Genomic DNA, 15,727 nt, shown 5'->3' with positions numbered 1-15,727 from the left:
TGGATCAATGGACCATACGTATTTGGCCAATTGACCTCTAAGAAAAATATCAAAACAATTCAGTGGTGAAAGAATAGTCTTTTCCACAAATGATGTTGAAACAACCGACCATCCATACACACACACACACATACACACACAATGAGCTTTAACTTATACTTCCCACCATATGCAAAAAAATTACTCAAAATTGATCAAAGACATAAAAGCAAACCCTAAAATTATAAAACTTCTAGAAGAAAATACAGCAGAAAATCTGTTACTTGGGTTAATCAAACATTTCTTAGCTAAAACACAGAAAGCACAAACCATAAGATGTAAATACTGAATTTATCAAAATTTTAAAAGTTCTGCTCTTTTAAAAACACCATTAGAAAATGAAAACCCAAGGAGTGAATTAAAATATTTGCAAAACACTTATTTATAAAGAGCTAGTATCCAAAATATATAAAGAACTCCGACACATTATGGTAGATGGTATGGAGATTCCTTAAAAAATTAGGAATAAAACTACCATATGACCCAGCAATCCCACTCCTAGGCATATACCCTGAAGAACCAAAATTGAAAAAGACACATGTACCCTAGTGTTCATTGCAGCACTATTTACAATAGCTAGAACATGGAAGCAACCTAGATGTCCATAGACAGATGAATGGATAAAGAAGTTGTGGTACATATACACAATGGAATATTACTCAGCCATAAAAAGGAATGCATTTGAGTCAGTTCTAATGAGGTGGATGAACCCAGAGCCTATTATACAGAGTGAAGTAAGTGAGAAAGAGAAAGATAACTTTCGTATTCTAACACATATATACAGAATCTAGAAAAATGGTACTGAAGAATTTATTTACAGGGCAGCAACGGAGAAACAGACATAGAGAATAGACTTATGCACGTGGGGAGAGGGGAGGAGAGGGTGAGATGTATGGAGAGAGTAACATGGAAACTTACATTACCATATGTAAAATAGATAGATAGCCAATGGGAATTTGCTGTATGGGTCAGGAAACTCAAACAGCGGCTCTGTATCAACCTGGAGGGGTGTGATGGGGAGGTAGATGGGAGGGAGGTTCAAAAGGGAGGGGATATGTGTATACCTATGGCTGATTTATGTTGAGGTTTGACAGAAAACAACAAAATTCTGTAAAGCAATTATCGTTCAATTAAAAAAACAAATTAATTAAAAAAAAACTGACAACAACAAAAAGAACTTCCACAGATCAATAATAAGAAAACGGCCCATTAAGAAAAAAAACAGAACTGAGCAGATATTTCACCAAAGTGAATACTTAGCTAGCAGATAAATATACAAAAACATATGCAATGTGTTTGGTCAGTGTGTGTGTGTGTGTGTGTGTGTGTGTGTGTGTGTGTGTGTGTGCTGTGTCTGAGTTTTTGTGGCCCCATGGACTGTAGCCTGCCAGGCTTCTCTGTCCATGGGATTTCCCAAGCAAGAATACTAGAGTGGGTTGCCATTTCCTCCTCCAGGGGATCTTCCTGACCCCAGGATCAAACACACGTCTCTTGTGTCTCCTGCTACTGCGCCACCTGGGAAGCCCCTTTGGTCATTAAGGGAATTCAAATTAAAATCATGAGGTGCTATTGTATACTTATTAGAATGGCTACAACAGTTTTAAAAAATCTGACATGATGAAGTTCTGACAAGGATGGAGAGTAAGAGGAACTCTTATACACTACTGGTAGGAATGTAAAATGATACAAGCACCTTGGAAAACAGTTTAGTAGTTTCTTATAAACTTACCATAACAACCATCACCCCACTCCTGGTGTTTACCTAAGTGAAATGAAACATGTCCGTACAAGAATGTGGATGCAAATGTTTATAGCAGTTTTTGTTTTTCTAAATTACCAAAAACTAGAAGCAATCCCAATGCCCCTCTTCTGAAGAGTGAATAAACTGTGTTACATCCATACACGGAATACTATTCAGCAATAAAAAGGTCTGATTTGCTAGTGAGTGCAATCACATTGATGGATCTCAAGTGCATATGCTAAACTGGAAAAATCAGACTCAAAATGTTATATATTGTATAATTTAATTAATATGATATTCTGAAAGGATGAGGTTAAAGGGACAGAAAACAGATCAATAGTTGCCAGAAGTGGGGGTAGAGTGAGGAAATTAACTACCAAGGGCATCAGGGGATTTTCTGAGATAACTGTGGTGAATGGCTTCACGACTATCTATTTCTCAAAAACAGTGAATTTACAGCTTATAAATTATTACTTCCGTAAACTTGACTTTTAAAAAAATGATGTAACGGGACTTCCCTGGTGGTTTAGTGGTTAAGAATTTGCCGGCCAATGCAGGGGACACGGGTTCAATCACTGGTCTAAGAAGATGCCACATGCCTCTGGGCAACTAAGCCACAAATCGCAACTACTGAACCCGAGGCTTGCAGCTCGTGAAGCCTGTGGCCTGAGAGCCCACACTCCCGCACCAAGAGAAGCTAATGCGAGGCTCAGGCACCACAACCAGAGAAGAGCCGGCGTGCAGCCATGAAGACCCAGAGCTGCCAAACATAAATAAATAAATCAATCCTATAAAATCTGTTTTGTTTTTTTTAAAAAAAAGATACAACAATCTTCCCATAGGATACATTTCTTCCTCAAGTTTCCCCATCTTAAAAATAGCATCACTATCCACCCATTTTCTAAAGCCAGAAACCTGGCAATGATTCTTGAAGTTTCTTTTTCTGTCACCACCCCCTGACCAGCAACCTAAATCTAGTCCATGTCCAAATCCCATCCATTCTGCTTCTAAAACATATTGCAGATCCATTTTCTGATCTTTCTATGTCCCTCAGTGCAAATCATCATCCCCTCTCACCTACAGTATTGCAAGAGCCTACTTGCTAGTCTTCTTGCTTCCATTCTTGGCCTTTTCTAACCCAACTTTGGAGTAAGTCCAGATGACTTTAAATGTCAGTTAATCTACGTCATTGCCTTGCTTTAACCTTTGCAGTGGCTCCATTTCTGAACCCATACACGGCCCCCAGCAGGTCATATATAATCTAATATATCCCACGTTACACTGTAGCTTTCCCTCTGTCCTCATGCCTCTCCCGCCCCACACATTCACGATACTCTGGCCATGCTGGCCTTCTTCAACTTGTGGAATATTCCAAGGTTTTTGCTCCCCTAACAACTCTGCACTTGCTATTTCCTACACCTAAGACTTTTCTTCTTTGTTCTTGTTTTTAAAGGTCAATTCCTTCTCATTATAAAGTTTCAGCTTACATATTGTACCTTTAGAGAAATCTTTATACATTTTATACTAGCTTATTCCTGACATTCTCTTTCATACCACCTTGTTTTGCCCTTTCCCAATTTATAATTATGTACTTATGAATTTATTTTCTCAATATTCACTTCCCGTCCTAGAACATAAGCTCCAAGAGAGCAGAAACTGTTTTCTCTTTTTACTTACTTATTAGCACATTACCTGACATCACAGGAGCTAATAAATATTTGTTATTAGTAATAAGTGTGTAGATTAACAAGACTCCTACAGTTAAAACAGTAGTAAGATTTCAATATGATCATCACTGAAAGACCTGGGCAAACACAACCATCCATCTCTCGATGTATTTTTAGGGCCCCCAAATGAGGCTTTATGCATAGAGATATGTACTATTAATGACATTGCCTGATGTGAGTAAGGATCACCAATTTCCAAAACCATAACCACGCAAGCAGATGACAAGGTCAGCCACCCAGATAGGCTTACCTCTCCAAACCAGTTGCTTGGCACAGAGGATGGAGCTTGGAGTTGTGCAGAAGTGCAAAGCTGTGTGTCCGCTTAAGGAGTAGCAGTTGAGCTTTGCTCCGCGATCACAGAGGATCTTAACACAATCCAAGTTGGCCATTTCACAAGCCACGTGAAGAGGGGTTTTCCCGTTGGGTCTACAGTTGATCGTGGCATTGTGGTCCAGGAGCACCAGAAGACATTCCACGTGACCAAACAGGACAGAGAGATGCAGGCCCGTGGCCCAGGAAGACTTTAATTTGTAACTAGGCAACCAATAACCTGGAAAAGAAAGGGAAAGAAAGCTTAGCCTCGGATTAGCCTAGGATATCTCCCTGCTTAGTGGGGGCTTTTACACATTGATAAAACTGGGGGAATGATTTGGAACTTATAACTAGCAGCTGTTGGATCCGCTAATGTTTAGCTTAGGAGCCTCTTTGGGTTATTTAAACAGGACTGGGGCTCTCGAGTTCTCACTGTCTTTACTATTCCCTATCATCTTGTTCCTTTGTTTACTTTCCCTTCCCGCCTGTCCAAAGTGTTTCTGTTTGAGCCTTCATTTACGTGATCGCATTTTATCTTACATGAGATGTTTATTAAAGAATTTTTTTTTAACTCCCAATCATTATCTTGAGCGATTTCAAAGCTGTTACAAGCTTGTAATTTACATTCCATCACAGTGCTTTTTCCCTCTAGTTGTTGCTGCTGTCAAGCTAAGGTGTGAATGTATTTGATGTCTTTAGAATATTTGTCACACCAAGATTTTATCTGCCTATCAGTTTATACAACACCTCTTTCCGAAGAAGAATTAAAGAATTTACAGCAGCTTACAAATTTTACACGATACAAGATTTTTAAAAAGTGATCTACAAAATAAGAGCGATGGGAAAAATAAGGTAGGAAAGTAAAAAGAGGTCCTGGGTCAGATAGGTGCCCAGAATAAATATGAACTGTGTTAACTGTGTTCCGTATGCTAGAACCACACTGTAAAATTTTCCTCTGAACTTCCCAGCAGCCAAAATAAACAAGAAAACATGATGTGTTGCACAATTAACGATGCCTGCAAGCACAAGCGTATACACACATTAGTTGGTCAGGAGAACCACAGTTGTTTCTAGAACTGAGATCTTAAATTTTTCCCATTAGTTATTGGAAATCTCCCACCCCACCCCACCCCACCCCAACTCCTCTCTCTCTCTCTCTCTCACTTCTTCTTTCTCTTTCTTTTTCCTTTTTCCCCCTTACCTCTGACTTCTAAACACTGAGCTAGTCCTTTATTCCAAGTGTCCAAAAATTGCCCTCTTGACAAGCTGTAACAAAAATAACTTTGTGTGTCTATGTTTTATTGAATTTATTTATTTAAATTGGAGGATAATACTTTACAATATTGTGATGGTGTTGGCCATAGATCAACACACACTGGCCATGGGCACACAGAGTGTTCTCTCCGTCCTAAACACACCCTCACCACCTCCCTCCCCACCCCATCCCTCCAGATTGTCACAGAGCGCTGGCTTCCCACATCACAATCCCTCTGGCCATCTATTTCACACAGGGGAATGCACTTGTCTCAGTCCTGTTCTCTTAAATCATCCCACCCTCTCCTTCCCCTACTGAGTCCAAAAGTCTGTTCTTTATGTCTGTGTCTCCTTGGCTGCCCTGTACACAGGATCATTGGTACCAGCTTTCTAGATTTCATATATGTGAGTTAATGTACAATATTTGTCTTTCTCCTTCTGACTTACTTCTTTCTGTGTAATAGGCTCTAGGCTCATCAGAGATAACTTTATAACATTTTTTTTTTCAATGTCAATACCCAGAGCCATGGCATCATGCTCCCTATGAGTGGGGAATGAAAAACAGGTACGGAAAGATGAAACATTTCATGGCAAGTTGAAGACGTAGACATAACCTGACAGCTCAGAAGAAACTCTAGGGCTGAAACAACAAAATACATTTTAACTTCGGTAAATCAGAAGTTTGTTTTTAAGTGGCAAAAATATTCCACTATACAAGTACAAGGTAGGAAGATTATGATTTAATGGTAATTTATTTGCAGAAAAACCTAGGGATGTGAGTTGACAATAATCTCAAAATGAGCCAACAGTGAGAGAAAGCTGCCCAAAAGCGGGTACAATCTTTAACTACATTAATAAAAGTGTAGCACCCAGAACAAAAGAAGTAAAAGTTGTATTCTTCACTGATAGATGAGGTCAGAATAAATCTAAAATATTGTGAGTACTTCTGGGCAACAAAAATGAACATTTGCAAGGCACTCAGAAGATGATGACCACATTCAAGGTGAGCCTGGTGAGCAGGTATTAAAATTCTCTCATATAAGGGGAAAGTGCTACCTATGTGCCACTCCTGGGTATTTATCCTGGAAGTACATTCATTCATGTGTGAAATGCCATATAAGGGCCACTGTATCACACAACTCTCAGCAACACTACTTGCATTGAACTCGTTATGGAGAGTATGAAGTTCCTGGCAGTTATGAATCTTAGCAACCTGACCCAGGACAACAGGCAGTGCACTACAGTATTGTTCTTAATGGTTAGTGATAGGAAACTGCCTCAATCTTCATCAATAGGAGACTGTTCAAATAAAGCATGTACATCCACACAGTGGAACACTGTACAGCTATCATAAAGAAGGGGGCAGTCCTGTGTATACTGATATGGAAAAATCTCAAGATACATTATCAAGTGAGATAAGCAGGGAGCTGAAGAGTGTGCATAAATGCTAATATGTAAGAAAATATTTATAAACACCCAACACAAGGAACTGGTTGCACTGGTGGCCTCCAAGAACTGGAGGCTGGGGGACAATAACATAGATTTACTTGTCCTTGAATGCTCCCTTTAAGCTTTTAAACTTAGCCCCTTGTGTGTATACTACTATTTATAAAAATAAAAAAAAATAAACTAGGTGCCCTGTCCAGGGGGGACAATAATTTAAAGAGGTCATGCACAATGCTGATGAATCCTGAGGGAATGAATACTCTCAGCTTGAAGTTTTTTCTTTTCTACAGCCTTCCCTCCAACCTAGACACACATACACACACTCCCTCTCACACACATTTTAATCTCTTCATCTCATTCGAAATTCTAGGATCATTTCACTTTCTCTTTCTCCAACTCTTCCCTTATCCAAAGTTGTTCTTTAAAAAGAAATCCAAAGTTAATTTACATGAAGGACTAATAGACTGAGGATTGTTTAAAGTATGAGCTTCTTAGGATTATCTGAACGTATGTAGGAATCTGTATTCATACAAAAGAATTAAGTTCTAAGATACGAATTCCAGATTTCAGACGCTGAAAAGGGAAGGTATTTGGTGATATGGAATTTCCTTGGCAGAGGCAAATAGTGTCACAGACAGTCTGGGCTGGGAAGGATCAACCCTGTGCCTATGTTTGTGTGTGTGTGGAAACAGACATGTACATATAGATATGCAGATATGTATATACAATATATTTGCATGTATCCATATATACATTTCCATTTAATTGTGTATGCTGAATCCATAATCCAAACATAGTTATTAAGCTATAATGGTATGCAACCTGCTTTTGATAAGGAATGAATCACTTAACACCAATATCTAGTCATCTTTTTTTATGATGTTTTTTGCTGATGACATGATTTAATTTTTCCCATTTTTTAAAAGTTATTTATTTTTAATTGGAGGATAATTGCTTTACAATATTGTGTTGGTTTCTGCCATACATCTACATGAATCAGCCATAGGTATACATATGTCCCCTCCCTCGTGAACATCCCTCCCACTTCCCACCCCCATCCCACCCCTCTGGGTTGTCATAGAGCGCTGGCTTTGGGTTCCCTGTGTCATACAGCAAATTCCCTTTGGAGATGGTGAAGGACAGGGAAGCCTGGCATGCTGCATGCAGTCCACCGGGTCACAAAGAGTCAGACACAATTGCGCGACCGAACAAGTCTATTTTACATATGGTAATATATATGTTTCAATGTTACTCTCTCAATTCGCCTAGTCATCTTAATATTCAAATTTCCTCTACAAGCAATTTGTGAAGGACAGCTTCTTCTAACTCTCTTGCAAAGAAGCTGGTTCCAGATCTGAAAACCAGAGTTTGTTTTGCCTGCCGATTAGCAGCAAAGATTAGGCAGCTCTATGCAGCAACTGATTGGAAACTCATGTCTGTATCTGCAATAGGAAGAAAAATGATCTCCAAAAGGAAGCAGCAGAGAGCTGATTAAGAAAACACCATTTTGATGTAAAATCAAAGAAACACAGAATGCTAGCGCTGGAGGGAAGGTTATCCAGTCCAAGCCTTTCATTTTCCAGATGAGAAAACTGCCACTTTTTCAGCCTGCTAGAGCTGTAAGACGCCTGCTTCAGTCCAAGCTAACGGACTCAGGGTATCTGCAATGCAAGGTTTCCATCTGTCTTTGTCTTTGTGGAATCAGACTAGGTGTAGTGCCAACCCAGCCTCACAAATCATGAGTAAAGAAAGAAGATTCTGAATTCATCTGTAGTATGTCACACTTTGATATGGAAATACATTTGCTTGTTGATTTTTTTTTCTTCCCCCTAAATTCCCAATAGCACCTAGAGAATCTATCCAGCCTGTTTATTACATGAATCAGTCGTCCTTGGCCTCTCAGTTACATCTGTGTCTCCCATAATCATACTCATTAACCAGTAAACTGGGCTCAGAGAGGGCCAGGTCTTAGAATTCAGCTGACTCCTTGAATCGAAATGCACCTACAACTCACCTCTCTTAGAAAGGAACCTGGGCGTTAAGAATGTTCCTGTAGGTGGGTGACAGCAAGATGCCTGAGCTGGTGCCCCAAGGGAGCTGAGTGGAGAGATTAGGAAGAAGACAGATTGTCAGATACAGACCAGGGTCCCTTGCAGTGTATCTTGAAGCTGCACTGCAGAACTTTGGTGGGGGGAGGGGGTAGTGGGGCAGAATTTCTGGATAATTCAAGCCCTTACAAAGCAGGAAAGCCCACTACAGAGAAAGCAGCAGCCCACAGCTTACATTAAAGGGGGCAGTACCTTCCTTACCTCTGGCCCTATCAAGGGCCACCCATATACAATCACCACCTTCAATGAGGCTGCAGCCACAGGTCCCTGTAGCAACAAACAGGAGTATCCTTTCCCCTATACCCACCCTCACTGAGGACCAAACATGAGATGATGCCATCATCAGAAACCGCAGTGACACAGCACTTATTAACACCCTTGTGTCAATGCTGTCAAGAGATCACAATCTCTCCTCCAAAATGTAACCCCCAATGGTCACAGCATGACGGAAATACAGTTAACTAACTGTGCAGTCTCATTCACACTCTCTCTTCTTTCCACGGCAGAATTGTCCTAGGGCTTCAGCACTCAGAATGTGATTCGCTCTCAGCACTTGTCTTTCGAAGGGCCCCCTCTGCTCATCTCTGCCGAGGCCAGGCTGCCCTCTGACTGTATGCTCAGACTGCGCACAGGATGAGGTGTGTGTGGGGGGTGGAGGAGGGCAGGGAGGAAAACCCAGGAACAAAGCCCTTGATAGGGCTAGAGGTAAGGAAGGTACTGCCCCCCTTAATGTATGTAAGCCACTTGGTTCTGCAGGCTATGTGCAGTGATGCCCTCTGCTTTGCTCTGCCTGAGCAAGGAGCTTAACTGAGAAGAAAAAAGATGAAAATGCAGATTCTTTCTCCAAGGCAAAAATCCCAGAAAGAACTCTCAAATACAGGCCATGCCCACTTGGATTTACAGCATCTATAGTTACTTTTTTACCTTTCCCAGACCAAGACACATAATCTGCCTATATAATTTCCCCTTCATAACACTGTAGATAATCAGCATGCAGATTAACAGTGCATCTTGACAAAGCTTCCCCTTTAGATGAGGATACATATCTTGCAGAGATTAAGTAGCAGGAAGTACCCATGTTTGTATAATTAATCTCCCCAAATCTCAAACCAGTCAATCCTAAAAGAAATCAACCCTGAATATTCATTGGAAGGACTAATGCTGAAGCTCCAATACTTGGGGCACCGGATGCGAACAGCTGACTCACTAGAAAAGACCGTGGTGCTGGGAAAGATTGAGGGCAGGAGAAGGGGGCGAGAGAGGATGAGATGGTTGGATGGTATCACTGACTCCATGGACATGAGTTTGAACAAACTCCAGGGGACGGTGAAAGACAGGGAAGCCTGGTGTGCTACAGTCGATGGGGTTGCTACGAGTCGGACATGACTTAGCAGCTGAACAGCAACAACAAATCTCTAAGTTGCCATCAATGATCTGAAAGCTACATTCAGTCCACCTCCACACCGATGTCACTTTTAGGCAAAAGTTCTAAAGGAATGGAGTTAAGCTGCTACAAAAATATGCAGACCATTCTTGCGTGTGTGTGTGTGTGTGTGTGTGTGTGTGTGTGTGTGTTTAATTTAAATCAGAAACCAAAGTCATTCAGTGGACAACCTGCTGGCTCAGGAAAGAGGGTAAGGAGCAAAATATTTGGGCCATCTTTTGAAAGAGGGGTTGGTTCTGCTCCAGTGTTTGGGAGGATGTACACATTTCTGGTAAACCTTCAGCTAAGCCCTAGATCTGCCACAGTTTTCAGCTATAATGTTATCTGAGTCCAAAGAACCCCACACATGAGAAGCCTCTGTTATTACAGCCAAAGGTTACACACACTGCTCATGGCTGGATTAGCAGACATTTGCTCTGCTCTGTCCACGTATTTACACAGTCCTGAAGGATTATAGACTGGAGCACAATTCTTGGCTATTTTTTAGTAGCTAATATTTTCAGGATAAATCTCAGAGTTCCCCCAGGAGAGGGGGGAGAAAAAAAAGTAAGCTTGCAATGTAAAATTTAAAAGAAAAATGTTTGAACATCTAGGAAAGGAAAAGAATCCTAGGATGACAATAAGAAAGCAGGAGAGTGAGTTTCTGGCAGACAGGAAAATTAGGTGATAAGAAGATTATTCATTAACAGAGTGAAAATAAGAGCTTTCAAGATATTTGGAAGGCTCTTGCGACTTAGTAGATAGATTACCTGCCAGAAAGTTTTTCAGTGAAATCAGTCATTGGCTATTTTAATTAAAAATATGACTAGCAACCAAAGAACCTGCGGCTGTGGGCCATAAATGAAGTACTTAAAGTACATCATACTGATTAATAAAAGGATTCTGATTAGCCTTGCTGACTAGGGAATTTCATACCAAAGAGATAAGTATGATATTCTTCTTGTAACATTAATGAGCCAAGGCTCATACACCTGAAGGAGAATCAAAACATGCGGTGAGAAAAATCTCTGGAAACAGCTTTATGGATATTCACGTTTCCAGTATGGAGATCACCTACTGAGAAGAACTCTGAGTTTTCTTAGAGGCCTGTTTTCACTATGAATGTTGTGTGCTTTGCTCATAATAAAGTATATCATTGACATCTCCTAACTATTCAATTGTTTACTGTATTTGGGAGTTAAGAGTTGTTCATTATTTAACTTTACTTCACATCATTCCTATTTTAAAGTGGTCAGCTGGTAGATGTCATTTAGCTTACCTGTTTTCATTTTAAGACCCATATATCTGTCATTCTCCAGGAGATAATGGAAATGCCAACCAGAATGTTTGCTTTACAAAGTGTTAGACACATATTTTTAATTGATAAAACATAATTTTTTCTGAAGACTTGACTATGAAGTTTAAAATACTTGAAAAAATAGAACGAGATGTCTCCAAGAATCATTATTGGGCTTCCCTGGTGGCTCAGTGCTAAAGACTTTGCTTGCTAATGCAGAAGACATAGGTTCCATCCCCGGTCTGGGAAGATCCCACATGCTGCAGAAGTAAGCCCATGCACCAGAGTTACTGAGTCTGTGCTCTAGAGGCCCCGAGCCACAACTACCGAGCCCACATGCCACAAGTACTGAAGCCCACAAGCCCTCAAGCCCATGCTCCACAACAAGAGAAGGCCCTGCAATGAGGAGCCCGCACACTGCAACCAGGGAGTAGCCCCTGCTTGCTGCAGCTAGACAAAAGCCTGCGCAGCAATGAACACCAGCACAGCCATAAATAAATAAATACAGCCTTTTTTGAAAGAATCATTATTAGGGGCTGGGGCTAGGCAGCACCTGCCATCTGGACCTAGAAGCTAGCTTTCTAAATCTGTTCTCAGTCTCACAGGTGAGAGAAGCTACTCCGAGACAGGGCAGCAGAAGTGAATTTCCAGACACTTTTTTCCACTTTCCTCACCAGGTCCATACTTCACACTCACTTGCTGCTAAGTTGCTTCAGTCGTGTCCGACTCTGTGCAACCCCAGAGGCGGCAGCCCACCAGGCTCCCCTGTCCCCGGGATTCTCCAGGCAAGAACACTGGAGTGGGTTGCCATTTCCTTCTCCAATGCATGAAAGCGAAAAGAGAAAGTGAAGTCACTCAGTCATGTCCAACCCTCAGCGACCGCATGGACTGCAGCCCACCAGGCTCCTCCATCCATGGGGTTTTCCAGGCAAGAGTACTGGAGTGGGTTGCCATTGCCTTCTCCGTTACACTCGCTTAGGAGGTCAATTTTTGATTACTGGTATACCATTTAGACTGTGGATCTGGAGTTGCAATGTTAAGATTCCAAGTTGATTTCTTCACTAACAGATTTGAGTTGCCTTTACAAAAAAATGTAAACTGACTTTCATACTGGCTTAAACATACCATAATTCAGGTGAAAATGTGGTCACTTTTAAAAATTGTATGTAAAGTGCTACAATATGTCCTAAAAGAAACAAAAATTATTTGGGATTAATTGTACCACTGTTGATCTTCCCCAGGACAATCAAACGTTGAGTATACACAAACCAAATTTAAAGGAAGCATATTATGTTCTAGATTTTATACACTGTCATGACTATTAAGCCAAAAATAACTAAAAGCTGTGGAGAAGGAAATGGTAACCCACTCCAGTATTCTTGCCTGGAGAATCCCAAGGACAGGGGAGCCTGGCAGGCTACAGTCCATGGGGTCACAAAGAATCGGACACGACTGAGCGACTGAACAACTAAAACCTAAAGACTGCCACACTTTAAAAGTAAGCTGGTAACATTCTATTTCTTCATCTGGATGCTGGCTGCTGACGTTTGTTCATTTTGTGGAAATTAACCAAGTGCACAGTTATGATTTGCGCACTTTTCCATTGTAGAACTTTTCAAAAGGGCTTTAAAAATTAAAAAACTAATTCATAACAATTCAACAGCATTCAACATCCAAGAAGACTGCTGTGATTTAAGAAAGTCTCACAAAGTTTAATGCAGTCACATACCACTCAAGGCCACACAGAAAAGGGTCTCATTCATCAGAATTATTCAGAAAGGAACTAATTCTAACTAACTAAATAACAAACGACCAGTATAGCCTGCTCAGCACTAGACTAGTCCTTGGGAATTCCTCTGTGACTCAGAAATTGATATAGCCACTTAGGTCTACTTTGCTTGGCTAGCAACTAGGATTCTATGCTTCACTTCCATTCGTGACTAAAAGCAAAGGTTTGATAATTAGGCTGGAAGCCAAGTGAAAATATCTGAAGAAACTTTGAAGAAAATGGGATTAAGATTGAAGAGACAGAGTCTTATAGCCATCTTCATATTAAACAGAGAGTAAGTGTATTTCTTTCTACAGGTGCATGTGGACATGCGCACATGTGCACAAACATTCATGATTTTCTGCATAAACTCTGAGGATATGACCACAAATTCTATCATTTCTTGCATTCACCTGGCATGCATAGCAATGGAACAGCTCTGTTTTTTTCCCCCAAAACCAGAGAGCATAATTTGCTTTCTGTCTAATTGAAAGCCCCATCTTCGCAGGCCTATGAAAACACCCATTAGATTGAATGAAAATTTAGCTCTGTGAAAACCACAGAGAGTCGGCTCATATTGACAGAAAGATTTTAAAGTGCATTTTTTTCTCATTCAAGGATGATGACACCATTGGAAGCAAGAGAAACAGCATCCTTCTCTGTAAACTGCCACTAAAACTCCCCTTCTCATCACCTCAGAACCTTTGCAGAATCTATGCAATTTGGCATGCTCAGGAGAGAAGGAAAGGCAGTCTTCACAACTCAGGGTCACACAAATTACCTGCTGACTTGGATGTAAGTTATTTTACTCTAGGCTTAAATATAAGTTTTTAAAAAATACCTTAAAATGTATTTGTATTCAGAAAGTCTTTCACTAAACAAATACATAAGATAAAAGTAATCTAATCATATAGTATACACTTTTTCTTCTTGACAGAGCTTCTATCAACCATTTTTGATAACACAGACCCCTTCGTTATTTTCCAGTCAAAATAGCAATGCCAATTTATAATAAAATCCTCAAGTAAAAATTATAAACACTAACTTGCTTCAGCTATTCCATGCTTCCTTCAGAACTGACAAGTGTTTTAATATAGAAATATATACCATTAGTACTCATTTCCAAAAATTGATCATGCTGATGATTTATATACAAATGGAAAGTATTTTAAACATAAAAAATGAATTGCTATCTCTCTCTCAATGCTGCACACAAGACCTTATCCTCTATTTTGTTTAAACAGAAGTGATGTTGAACATGGTGTTTGTTTGCAGTCTGCTCACCAGATGGCCTCGCTACTCAAATTCCCCCATTAACTAGCTGATTTGGGAAATCAGAGTCTGCTCACTTCTAATTTATTTCTGAGTTATTAAGCATGGGTTCCAGAAAATCCCTTGATAAAAGAAATTTGGTTCTAATTTTTCTTGTCCTTAGTTCTTCATAAGGTAGGTACTCTGTAATAAGTAAATCTACAATTTTAAGCTATCACTATAGTCACAGAAAAAAGGTTAACTTTGGCTTTTCTGGTTTTACCTTTTCTACTTGAACTGAAAGCTCATTAAAAGGCCGACAAGGACCATAAAGGTGTATCAACGTGTAGCCTTACCCATTTATTAACCCTCCAAATGGGGCAAAGATCCTTTTTCCTTCAAGTGCACATAGAGATGATATATCTTTAAGGGCCCTGTTAACACAAAGTTAGTAAGCTTGTTCCCAAGCCAGTCATAGTGACTGGATTAGATTTCAGCAATCTATTTAGCCATAATCTAGAGAAGCTTCATGCACTTATAGGAAGAAGGAAAGCTAGAAATAGAAGAAAACTGCATTACTAAATATTTTTATCCAAGATTTCAAATTCCAGGCACAGGGATATAGAAAGAAGAGAGAAGGAAAGTAAAGAAAACAATATATTCATATATATATATATATCTATATATATATAGATAGATATCAGCTCATGATTTGGTCTAGTTTAAAGAGAAAGAAATTATTACATTAGAAATATTTTTTAAACATATATTTAAAGAAACAATAAGAGCTACCAGTTTACCTTGGGTGGCTAATGGTGCACATTAAAACAAAAAATCCATTTTCTATTGATTTTACAATTACACTTATAATTTTTTTTACCTTGTTTATAAGATGCCAAAACCATATTCTCATCTTCAACTTCAAAAACTGTGTCCACATCTATCTGTCTTTGGATTAAAATGGCCTTCAATTTCCCGAAGTCATTTGACTTTAGAGCCTCAAGGAAATTTCTCTTCACTAACTTGGCAGCTGCAGATTTCGTGATAGGGGCAGCCGTGCCGTCCATCCTTCCTGTCTCTCTGGAAGCTTTGTTGTGCTTTTTATCAGGCAGGCAGCGCCAACCAAACAGGCACATGCTAGAGAGCCCACAAACTCTCAGCTAATTTTATCCCAAAGTTATGCTGATCCGTTCTATTTATATAGGGATCATTTCAAACTTCAAAATATCCTTCTTGGCTGCCGCTGCACTCTCTGGCCTTTTAAACTGGTTCTATACTAATTCATTGAATAACAAGTGTCAATATGAAGGAAAATCCTGGCAATATATTTCAGAGACTGAAATGTCATCATTATTTCTTGT

At 39.9% G+C, this 15,727-nt stretch overlaps 1 protein-coding gene across 1 annotated transcript in view; it reads right to left on the bottom strand.

Annotated features, from left to right (window-relative positions):
- The window catches only part of ASB4 (ankyrin repeat and SOCS box containing 4), an 83,190-nt gene extending 67,757 nt beyond the window's left edge, over positions 1–15,433 (bottom strand). Inside the window, exons 1-2 of the mRNA XM_068973454.1 lie at positions 15,247–15,433; positions 3,758–4,057 (exon numbers count right to left, since the gene is read on the bottom strand). Of these exons, the coding sequence (XP_068829555.1) occupies positions 3,758–4,057; positions 15,247–15,433 (487 nt within the window). The remainder of the gene's footprint in view (positions 1–3,757; positions 4,058–15,246) is intronic.
- Positions 15,434–15,727: the final 294 nt, after the last annotated feature.

Source organism: Capricornis sumatraensis, chromosome 5, assembly GCF_032405125.1.
Source record: "Capricornis sumatraensis isolate serow.1 chromosome 5, serow.2, whole genome shotgun sequence".
Taxonomy (NCBI): Eukaryota; Metazoa; Chordata; class Mammalia; order Artiodactyla; family Bovidae; genus Capricornis; species Capricornis sumatraensis.
The sequence above is the reverse complement of the archived record's forward strand: the minus strand, read 5'-3'. Positions and strand labels throughout refer to the sequence as shown.